Source organism: Megachile rotundata, chromosome 16 (genome assembly GCF_050947335.1).
Source record: "Megachile rotundata isolate GNS110a chromosome 16, iyMegRotu1, whole genome shotgun sequence".
Classification (NCBI taxonomy): Eukaryota; Metazoa; Arthropoda; class Insecta; order Hymenoptera; family Megachilidae; genus Megachile; species Megachile rotundata.
In genome coordinates this window covers 9,678,566-9,691,274 of record NC_134998.1, presented here as the reverse complement: position 1 = coordinate 9,691,274, position 12,709 = coordinate 9,678,566, and the positions used below count along the sequence as shown (strand labels likewise).

The window sequence follows — 12,709 nt, the reverse complement described above, 5'->3', positions numbered from 1 at the left end:
ATGTGAGTACTCATCTAGCACCACTAATGTGAGTACTCATCTAACACCATAAAGGATGATTTGGTACATGATACCTCGTCACAGGTGACCATTGATGAGTACCATTAATACTCTGCCACTTGAAGATTTAATTTGATGTGGATATGATTTGGTACAAGTTTGAGAGTCATGGAGATATGCGTACTAATTTTGTATATAGAGATGTGATGATTCTATGTGGACACCTAGTGATTTTGGTGACGACTTGAGCTAAAAGTTGTCGTATGACAATGTAACATGTGATGATCTACCTTTGATCTGATCTAAGTGATGCTCTGATCTAAATGACGATCTGATCTAAATTATTCTGTGTGGACACCTGATGAATTTGGTTACCACTTGAGCTAAAAGTTATTCTATGACAATGCTACATGTGATGATCTACCTTTGATCTGATCTAAGTGATGATCTAATCTAAATGATGATCTGATCTAAATTATTCTGTGTGGACACCTGATGAATTTGGTTACCACTTGAGCTAAAAGTTGTTGTATGACAATGTAACATGTGATGATCTACCTTTGATCTGATCTACATGATGACCTAATCTATATGATGATCTGATCTAAATTATTCTGTGTGGACACCTGATGAATTTGGTAACCATTTCAGCTAAAAGTAATTCTATGACAATGTAACATGTGATGATCTACCTTTGATCTGATCTAAGTGATGGTGTGATCTAAATGATGATCTGATCTAAATTATTCTGTGTGGACACCTGATGAATTTGGTAACCACTTGAGCTAGAAGTTGTTGTATTACAATGTAACATATGATGATCTACCTCTGATCTGATCTAAGTGATGATCTAATCTAAATGATGATCTGATCTAAATTATTCTGTGTGGACACCTGATGAGTTTGGTTATCACTTGAGCTAAAAGTTATTGCATGACAATGTAACATGTGATGATCTACCTTTGATCTGATCTAAGTGATGCTCTGATCTAAATGACGATCTGATCTAAATTATTCTGTGTGGACACCTGATGAATTTGGTTACCACTTGAGCTAAAAGTTATTGTATGATAATGTAACATGTGATGATCTACCTTTGATCTGATCTAAGTGATGATCTAATCTAAATGATGATCTGATCTAAATTATTCTGTGTGGACACCTGATGAATTTGGTGACCATTTAAGCTACAAGTTGTTGTATGACAATGTAACATGTGATGATCTACCTTTGATCTGATCTAAGTGATGCTCTGATCTAAATGATGATCTAATCTAAATTATTCTGTGTGGACACCTGATGAGTTTGGTTACCACTTGAGCTAAAAGTTATTCTATGACAATGCTACATGTGATGATCTACCTTTGATCTGATCTACATGATGACCTAATCTATATGATGATCTGATCTACATGATGATCTAATCCATATAATGATCTGACCTAAATGATCATCCAACCCAAATGTGATGAGGCTACTAATTTTGTACCCAGCCAAATCCATGTCCACATACATCCAACCTAAATATAATAAGGCTACTAATTTTCTACCCAACCAAACCCATGTCCACATACATCCAACCTAAATATAATAAGGCTACTAATTTTGTACCCAATCAAACCCACGCCCACATACATCCAACCTAAATATAATAAGGCTACTAATTTTGTACCCAACCAAACCCACGCCCATATACATCCACCCTAAATATAATAAGGCTACTAATTTTCTACCCAACCAAACCCATGCCCACATACATCCACCCTAAATATAAGGCTACTAATTTTGAACCAAGCCAGACCTCTCTCCACATACACCTCCCAAATAAAATCCAACCAGACCCACAACTTTGACGAATAACTTCCCCCAAAGAAGTGAAAAGGTAGCATCACATTTAGACACCGCCTGAAGCGTACTTGGACGAGTGAAAATTTGATAGTCCAAAGTTGGCGAGGTCCAGAGTTCTCAACGTAGAATTAGGTGGCTTACCCGTTACCGAATTAGGTTAAACTGGACCAAGGATTTAAGTTAAAACAGCACCGAGTTCGAGTTTAGGTGTACCTTTGAACCGAATTAATTTTAATAGATTAACACTGCTAGGTCTGAATCTGTTGAATTATTGGACATAGTTGCGTTTATGCTTCCAGGGCTGTGCCTAGGTCAGGTCAGTGCTAAATTTGTAGCAGGTAACTTGAGACCTAGATTTGTAAGCTTGTTAGACATTGATAGTATTATCCTTGAAAGAAAGAAGCCTTAAAGCTTTGTTATCTTGAACTCCATTAACTTATGAACTAAATTGTTTGACTAGAAGTCTCATTCTCAATGACAAACTTATTTCAGGGATGATAATTTTGCTTTTTAGTTTTCCCTTAGATTATACATATACTCTTCAGATAATTATTTAATATTTATAATTACGTATTCATATTATTCAGAGCATGATTAAGTTTCAGTTTGAAAAGAAACACCCTGTATAACGAAAAAAAAAGAGGATAATCTCATAAAAATCTCAGGGCAAGTTGCACGTTGGAAAAACGAAGGTAACGGTTTGAACATTCTCGAAAGTGCACTCGAGCACTCGAGACTAACGAAAGTAGATGCTTTTTAACCGTGGAAGAGAAAAATGCCGGAGCGAGGCAAAAACCGAGCTCCTGATGAGAAGGACAAGTTCGACCCAGCTGGGAACTTGATAAGCGATCGAACGCACACCGGATCGGGATATTATTTATATTTCAGGGGAACACGGCACGCCCACCACTTCAATTTCAACGCCGTAAGGAGCCCGATGGAGGAGCGGTTTCTCCTATTGGAAATTCCGAAGACATGAAACCGGAGTCGTGTCAAGGACTCGGGGGAAACAAACGTATTTCCGACGAGAGCGGTCGGGGATCAGATTAGAAATTTGATTGGAAATCGAGTTACTGTAAATAACGTCACGGAAACTGTACGCTTGTAAAGATCGAGGAAAACGTAATATACAGTTTCGAGAGATTTGAAACTCATCGATTTTCAAATCACTCAGCAGTGAAACGTACTTTCATTATTTTTGAATACTTTAAAATCACTTGACCTCTTTTGAATCGCCCTGTACAACTCAAAAATAGGATCAAAGTGAAGATTATCGAACAGCATGCTGTTCTATAAGTGTTTACAATTGGAACTTGTCTTGGTTGTATTTTAAATTGCACATCAAGGGCTGTAACTTCTTTTGAATCACCCTGTACAACTCAAAAATGGCACCAAAGTCAAGATTATTGAACTACGTGTTACTCTATGTGTGTCTACATTGGAGACTTCTCTTGATCACATTGTCAACTGCACATCAAGGGCTGTAACTATTTTTGAATCACCCTGTACAACTCAAAATTAGAACCAAAGTCAAGATTATTGGACTATATGTAACTCTATGTGTGTCTACATTGGAGACTTCTCTTGATCACATTGTCAATTGCACATCAAGGGGTGTAACTATCTTTGAATCACCCTGTACAACTCAAAATTGGCACCAAAGTCAAGATTATTGAACTACGTGTTACTCTATGTGTGTCTACATTGGAGACTTCTCTTGATCACATTGTCAACTGCACATCAAAGGCTGTAACTATTTTTGAATCACCCTGTACAACTCAAAAATGGCACCAAAGTCAAGATTATTGAACTACATGTTACTCTATGTGTGTCTACATTGGAAACTTCTCTTGATCACATTGTCAATTGCACATCAAGGGCTGTAACTATTTTTGAATCACCCTGTAGAACTCAAAAATGGCACCAAAGTCAAGATTATTGAATTACATATTACTCTATGTGTGTCTACGTTGGAGACTTCTCTTGATCACATTGTCAATTGCACATCAAGGGCTGTAACTATTTTTGAATCACCCTGTACAACTAAAAAATTGCACCAAAGTCAAGATTAATGAACTATATGTAACTCTATGTGTGTCTACATTGGAGACTTCTCTTGATCACATTGTCAATTGCACATCAAGGGCTATAACTATTTTTGAATCACCCTGTACAATTCAAAATTGGCACCAAAGTCAAACTACATGTTATATGTAGTTATTAAACTACACATTACATGTGTCTACACAGGAAACTTATAGTGTGATTCATATTTTCAATTGCACATTAAGGAGTTGTCTATTTTGAATCATCCTGTACACTTCAAAAAGGTATCAGACTTCACGAAGATGAGTTATAAAAGTGCTATCAGTACCTCAAAAAGTGTACTTAAAACCTACACCTCTTTTGAATAAACTTGTATAACCAAAACACAACTTAGTATTATTTGAAATTCGTTTTTCTCGCTCGGTAGGGGTTCGGCGTGTCGCGAAGGGTGGCGTCCAAGGAGGGACGGCGTCTGAGAAACGAAGGCACACGGTTTCGCAATTTAGGACCGCTGCCCCGCTTTGTCTCTCCCTCCGACAGACTACGTTTCGCAATTTGCTTAAGCAAACCTTTCTGGAAATTCATATCCGTCGTTTCTGGCCGTCTTCTTCCAGGCCTCCTCGAAAACCCTCCGTGTCCTTCGGATATCGTAGCCGCTTTCTGGCTCGCTGTCGGGCTTATTTGGTCCCCGTCCAATTACTTTTGGATTTTCCTGCTCGAGCCGCTTTTTAATCTTTCGTCCGGAAGGAACGGTGTTTAACTTTGCGACCTCGCTCGAAATATTCAGGGTCGAATGGGGAGTTCAAGTATCGAGGCCTCATACGTTTCGATATGTACAAGAAATAATGAAGAATGTGTACCAATTCCTATATTGTAACAGATATTTGCAACTACTTTAAAAGTGCAGAAGACTTGAACACTAATATTGCATATTCCTTTTTGTTTCTCCTATAGCATCCACCATTTTGTTTTTCTTATAGCAACCACCATTTTGTTTTCCCTAATACATCCACCCTTTTGTTTTTCCTATAGCATCCACCATTTTGTTTTCCTTAATGCATCCACCATTTTGTTTTTACTATTACATCCACCATTTTGTTTTTCCTATAGCATCTACCATTTTGTTTTCCTTAATGCATCCACCATTTTGTTTTTCCTAATGCATCCACCATTTTGTTTTTACTATTACATCCACCATTTTGTTTTTCCTATAGCATCTACCATTTTGTTTTCCTTAATTCATCCAATATCTTGTTTTTCCTAATGCATCCACCATTTTGTTTTTACTATTGCATCCACCATTTTGTTTTTCTTATAGCATCCACCATTTTGTTTTTCCTAATACATCCACCATTTTGTTTTTCCTATAGCATCTACCATTTTGTTTTCCTTAATGCATCCACCATTTTGTTTTTACTATTACATCCACCATTTTGTTTTTCCTAACGCATCTACCATTTTGTTTTCCTTAATGCATCCACCATTTTGTTTTTCCTATTGCATCCACCATTTTGTTTTCCTTACTGCATTCACCATTTTGTTTCTCCTATTGCATCCACCATTTTGTTTTTCCTATTGCATCTACCATTTTGTTTTTCCTAATGCATCCACCATCTTGTTTTCCTTAATGCATCCACCATCTTGTTTTCCCTAATACATCCACCATTTTGTTTTCCCTAAAGCATCCGCCATCTTGTCTTCCCTAATCCACCATCTTGTTCAGCAAGAATATCATATATAAGACATAAAATCTATCATTCACTAAAACATCTCATCATACAGGTTGTTTGAAAAGAAGGAACTCGACAAACAAACGAAGCAATGAACTTCCCCGAACGCAATTTTGTTTAATAACGCTAATAAAGTTTTCTAACGAAGAATTCTATAATCCGTTTTGAAAGTAGCAGTAGGCAAGAAGCGTTCGAGCATCAGAATTTCTACGTTTGCACGGTGTTAATAAAATTCCCCGACAAATCACTTGTAAACTAATTAAACTTCTCATCGGCGTCGGTCCAGCGTAAATTGCGTTTCGAAACTCGAGCAAACTTACTCTTTTCCGTCGCGGAGGTACGATTCGAGCACGACAGAAGACGAATTTCGCGATTCACCTTTATACAGTTTTTTTTTCTCGGTCGCACGGGTTGTCGTGTTCCTTTGCCGGTTTCCGTTGTATATCTCAACATTGTTCCTCGAACGGAAAAATGATGGTTTGCGCACGCGAGTGCACACGGGACAACAACCGCAGAGAATTAACGTTCCTTCCGAGCAGCTCCGGGCTACCCAGGAATCTCGGCCAACAGAATGTATTGTGAAAATTTCCAGATAGAATGGCAACCCCGCGAAATCTCGAATCCCGACCGGGTACAATGCACGGGAACAATCGCGCTTCTCGGTGACCGATTCTTTTGCTCCTTCGAACGCCAGGGAAATTACGTTGATTACGGCCAGAATTGACCCGGGTGTACCTCGCGCGGAATCTGTCACGGAGCACACTCGGCATACGAAATGCGCCTGCGAGGACAATCGATAATTAGAATCGAGAACCGCTTTGGGCTCAAAGGACTAGGGTGGGACGCCATTCTACCCTGATATTGCCTGATAGGCTAATCTTAGATCTCCATAGATATCCGAACAATTTATTTTGAAAAAGGTACGTGATTTATCGTCGAGGAAAATTCATGGGAATAAAATTATTCACCGCATGGCTGGGTCACTAACATTCGCCGTGGAATTGCCTTTTACAATTGCCAGTAATTGTAGCGTAACTAAGACGTCCGCTTTGCAGGGAATTAATTGGAATTATCTGGTTAACGGTTTAATTCGGCGGAACGCGCGGCTGAGAGAATCTTAGATTCTGTGGTCAAGACGGAGGAATTGTGCCTGCAGATGCGTTTGGATTGAACGGTGATTGACAAGTTTAGGATTTGGGGTCTTTGAGTGGGTAGTGAGTGTATTGAACCGACTGTGACGAACCGAGGATGCACGAACTGACTATGACCGAAGCGACTATGACCGAACCGGCTATGCTTGAAACCGACTATGACCGAAGCGAGTATGATCGAACCGACTATGACCGAAGCGACTATGACCGAACTAACTATGCCCGAAACCGACTATGATCGAAGCGACTATTACCGAAGCGACTATGACCGAACCGACTATGCCCGAGACCGACTATGACCGAACCGGCTATGTTTAAAACCGACTATGACCGAAGCGACTATGACCGAGACCGACTATGACCGAACCGGCTATGTTTGAAACCGACTATGACCGAAGCGACTATGACCGAAGCGACTATGCCCGAACCGGCTATGCTTGAAACCGACTATGACCGAACCGGCTATGTTTGAAACCGACTATGACCGAACCGGCTATGCTTGAAATCGACTATGACCGAAGCGACTATGACCGAACCGACTATGCCCGAACCGGCTATGCTTGAAATCGACTATGACCGAAGCGACTATGACCGAACCGACTATGCCCGAACCGGCTATGCTTGAAACCGACTATGACCGAAACCAACTATGACCGAAACCGACTATGACCGAACCGACTATGCCCGAACTGACTATCCCCGAACCGACTATGCCCGAACCGATTTCACTCTTAACAGAAATGACATCTAACTCAATAAAATGTGGCTTATACTGAAAGTTACTATACCCAAAACCCCATCCACAGAAGTACATTATCAAGAATCATAAAGACCACGTTCTAATTGTTCAATAATTCCCCGATATTTACCTATTCACCACTCGAAATTGAAAGAACTTCTTGATATAAATACCCATAGGATTCCTGGTCCCCGAAGTCCAATTCACTGATGACTCTTATAATATTCATATCCATTTAACGTAGAAAATTTAAACAGGTTTTCGGTGCCGACGAAGCTGGGAATTGAAACGATTTAAACAATACCCATGTCATTTAACACAACCTGAATCCGCGGACGGTCGAGACACTTTGTCGGCCACATTTTGGTTCCCGAATGACTTCTAAAGTATCTAACTTGATATGATTCGGAAATTGAGTGGTTTTGATGTTATTTGGCAAAGATCAATGTGTTCGTATTAGATTTTCCCAAATAAATTCATAGAGTTATTAATTTATTGTGGGAGCTCGCGTGCTATTCTCTGAATCCGAGGGAAGTTCCTCGAATTCGAGACTCGCAAACTTTTGGCTTTGGAGTTTAGAAGCCGGCTCATGGGAGGAGCGAGGGAGGACAAACTGCTAAATTATTTTCGATTCAATGGCGCAGCAAGGGAAAAAATTCCTTATTACGCGAGAGTCGTCCATTAAATCAGCCAAGTCCGCAGACTCCCTGGGGAACGAAGAAAAGAAAGTTCGCTCGGCTAATGACGCTGGTACTTTTTAAAACGACCGGACTTACGCTTGTCTACGAGTCGTTTTGCACAAAATTCGCGTGCTCTAGTCTCAGATTTATCAGCCGAAGACTTTCGCGGAATCAGGGAAGCTATATTCGAGCTACGTTCAAAGGTATCCTCTTAAAGTTTCATATTACTGTTGGACACCTGCTTCACTTTTATGTGGACGGTGTGATCATGTTAGCAAATCTTGTTGCCATGCATTTATCTACAATTTTGTTGATACATGGTGTAACAATAAGGCTCCATGTTACTGTCCTTATTTTAGAGACCACTTGCCTCACATGTGGATGGTGTGGTAATTCGATACGTGGGTATTCGGCACGCGTAGGAACATCAGAGCGTGGTGATTCCACGCGTGGTAATTCGGCGCGTAGGAATTCGGTGCGTGGGTATTCCACGCGTAGTAATTGGACGCGTAGGAATATCAGAGCGTGGTGATTCCACGCGTGGTAATTCGGCGCGTAGGAATTCGGTGCGTGGGTATTCCACGCGTAGTAATTGGACGCGTAGGAATATCAGAGCGTGGTGATTCCACGCGTAGGAATTCAGAGCGCGGTGATTCCACGCGTGGTAACTGGACGCGTAGGAATATCAGAGCGTGGTGATTCCACGCGTGGTAATTCGACGCGTAGGAATATCAGAGCGTGGTGGATTCCACGCGTAGGAATTCAGAGCGTGGTGGATTCCACGCGTAGGAATTCAGAGCGTGGTGATTCCACGCGTGGTAATTCAACGCGTAGGAATATCAGAGCGTGGTGATTCCACGCGTGGTAATTCGACGCGTAGAAATATCAAAGCGTGGTGATTCCACGCGTGGTAATTCGGCGCGTAGGAATATCAGAGCGTGGTGATTCCACGCGTGGTAATTCGACGCGTAGGAATATCAGAGCGTGGTGATTCCACGCGTGGGAATTCGACGCGTAGGAATATCAGAGCGTGGTAATTCCACGCGTGGTAATTCGACGCATAGGAATTCAAAGCGTGGTAATTCGGCGCGTAGGAATATCAGAGCGTGGTGATTCCACGCGTGGTAATTCGACGCGTAGGAATTCAGAGCGTGGTGATTCCACGCGTGGTAATTCGACGCGTAGAAATATCGGAGCGTGGTGATTCCACGCGTGGGAATTCGACGCGTAGGAATATCAGAGCGTGGTTATTCCACGCGTGGTAATTCGACGCGTAGGAATTCGGTGCGTGGGTATTCGGCGCATGGTAATTCGATACGTGGGTATTCCGCGCGTGGTAATTCGATACGTGAGTATTCGGCGCGTGGTAACTCGACACCTGGGTATTCGACGCGTGGTAATTCGATATGTGAGTATTCGGCGCGTGGTAATTCGATACGTGAGTATTCGGCGCATGGTAATTCGACGCGTGGTAATTCGATACGTAGGTATCCAGCGCGTAGCACAACTAAACCTTGGTGCCAAGAAGATCACACCAGACCTCAAATCCCAAACTCTACATCTGACATGCTAATGACCACAGCAGTCGTCGCCCGCAATAATAAACAACATCTACATCTAAAAGTACGTTCACAAGACTCACCTGGAAGTCGAACTTCTCGAACTCCATCTGCGTGTCGATGTCCACGTTCCTGGGCACGATGATGGGACAAGTGTCCAGGGATACCTTCGCATCGGGCGATTCGATGTAGTCAGGCGTGATGGACGTGAGACCCCGATCGTACCTCACTGCCTCGTTCAAGATCCCTGCCGAAGGACCCGTGGACGGACCCTGTGCCTGACTGACGTAGTACAGGCACAACAGCAGGCTCAGGAGGATCGCGCAGACTGCCAACACGCGGCTGGAGCCGCGTCTCAGGATTTTGTACATGGTCGTATGGTATGGTTCGTTGTTGGACGTGTTGAAATTGATCTTGATTCACCTGGAGCTCAGATCGACGATAGGATTACTGGATTTCGCGTTGATGATCACGGCCAACAGTCGCTCCCCGGCTATGACGCTGTCGTCCGTCGGCTTCATGGGACAATTTCGTGTGGTCACCACCTGGACAGTCAGAAGCGTATATTGTTTAATACTGAGATATGTTCATGGAGTAGATAGGTGGATTGAGTACTTGGGGGGATAGTATTTAGGCAGTTAGGTACTTGGGGGTACTGCAGCTAGGTGCTAGGGTACTTAGGGGTATGGTGGCTAGGAGTTTAGGTTCTTAAGAGTGCAGTACCTAGATATTTAAGTACGTGGGGTACAGTACATAGGTATTTAGGTACTTGGGGATATGGTAGCTAGGAGTTTAGGCCCTTAAGAGTGCAATGCCTAGGTATTTAGGTACTTGGGGGTATGGCAGCTAGGAGTTTAGGTACTTGGGAGTATGGTAGCTTTGAGTTTAGGTCCTTAAGAGTGCAGTACCTAGGTATTTAGGTACTTGGGGGTATGGCAGCTAGAAGTTTAGGTACTTGGGAGTATGGTAGCTAGGAGTTTAGGTCCTTAAGAGTGCAGTACCTAGGTATTTAGGTACGTGGGGTACAGTACATAGGTATTTAGATACTTGGGGTATGGTAGCTAGGAGTTCAGGTCCTTAGGAGTGCAGTACCTAGGTATTTAGGTACGTGGAGTACCATACCTCGGTATTCAGGTACTGCACTCGAGGATTTTAGTACTTGGAAGTACAATACTTCTGTACCTGAGTATTTGATTGAACAGTACCTATGTTTCTGAATACTCAGGTACAGTATCAGTCAGTTTAAGTACCTAGGTGCTACAGTGCCCTGTCTCAGTACCTGCATAGCTGAAGCACTTAATTTTAGTACTCGAAAGTTGCTAACTGGATTTAAGCATACTCCAACACATATGGATTTATATGAACGTTATTGAGGGCAGTGTGCAATAAAGGTATGTCAGCTACACGATACCGAAAAGGAAGAACATAAAAATTCAAACGTGTAAAAAAACAGCAGTGGCCTATTTCAGTCAAAAACTCTAGACACTCTCATTTATCCTGGGAAAATGATGAACCAAATAGACATAGTTGAAACAAAGCAACAAATATCCGCGGATCAGCGAGGAGCGATCCTGGCACTCGACTCTGAAAATGCTCGTTGATGGCCGCGAACGAGGCTGAAATTTCGCAGTTTCACCTCGCGTCGCTCGAACGAGCGAACGATTTATTGAACACCCTCGCATCCCTGTATATTATTGCTTCGAATATCGAATGCCTCGACCAAAATTGAACGAGTTCGAGAGCACGGGAGAAGGACGGAAAGGCTTGCCTGGAGCCCACGGATCCGAGGGAAAAGTAAATAGCTTCGGGAATGAATTACGAGGGCATACAGCAACGCGGGTTGATTAAACGTCCGCGAAAATTATGACTGACTGTTTCGACGCAGAATTGGCCGGTTCGCTGGGATCGATACGCGTCACGACGATCCGCGAACGTGACCGGGTCTCGCGATACCCTTTCGACCCTGCTTCTGGTTTGCTTACGATTTATGATCGAGCGACTAAACAAAAGCGATGCTCGAAGTGAAGCAGGAGTTTTGCTTTAACGCCTCTTCCCGATTCGTGGACTACGTGCAAGTTTGCCCTACGGGCTAATTCTGATGTGGGTGACTGAGGGACGAAATGTAGGGCTGTGAGAGGCTGGGTACTTTATATGTAGGGTTGTGGTGTAGGGTTCAAATACTGAGGTACGAAAGGTCTCGAGCGAATACACAAACAGTTGGTTACTCGAGTACTTTATTACTCGGGTATCCAAGTACTCGAATGCGAGACTACTCAAGTACTGGATCACTCAAGTACTCGATTACACAAGTATTCGACTACTCAAGTATTGGACTACTCAAGTATTCGACTACTCAAGTATTCGACTACTCAAGTATTCCACTACTCAAGTATTCCACTGCTCAAGTATTCGACTACTCAAGTATTCGACTACTCAAGTATTCGACTACTCAAGTATTGGACTACTCGAGTATTCTGCTACTCAAGTATTCCACTACTCAAGTATTCGACTACTCGAGTATTCCACTACTCAAGTATTCCACTACTTAAGTATTCCACTACTCAAGTATTTGATTACTCAAGTATTGGACTACTCAAGTATTCGACTACTCAAGTATTCTACTACTCAAGTATTCCACTACTCAAGTCTTCAACTACTCAAGTATTCCACTACTCAAGTATTCCACTACTCAAGTATTCCACTACTCAAGTATTCCACTACTCAAGTATTCCACTACTCGAGTCTTCAACTACTCAAGAATTCCATTACTCAAGTATTCGACTACGCAAGTATTCGACTATTCAAGTATTCCACTACTCAAGTATTCGACTATTCAAGTATTCCACTGCTCAAGTAATCGACTACTCACGTACTTCACTACTCAAGTATTCGACTATTCAAGTATTCCACTACTCAAGTATTCCACTACTCAAGTATTCGACTACTCAAGTATTCC

At 42.1% G+C, this 12,709-nt stretch overlaps 1 protein-coding gene across 5 annotated transcripts in view; it reads right to left on the bottom strand.

Annotated features, from left to right (window-relative positions):
• Positions 1–12,709, bottom strand: part of alpha-Man-IIb (alpha-Mannosidase class II b) — a 118,183-nt gene that overhangs the window by 62,924 nt on the left and 42,550 nt on the right. For all 5 annotated transcript variants that reach the window (XM_012283415.2, XM_003702435.3, XM_076541627.1 and 2 more), the window contains one exon: positions 9,837–10,298. In XM_012283415.2, coding sequence (XP_012138805.1) covers positions 9,837–10,124 — 288 coding nt within the window. In that variant the 5' untranslated portion in view covers positions 10,125–10,298. The remainder of the gene's footprint in view (positions 1–9,836; positions 10,299–12,709) is intronic.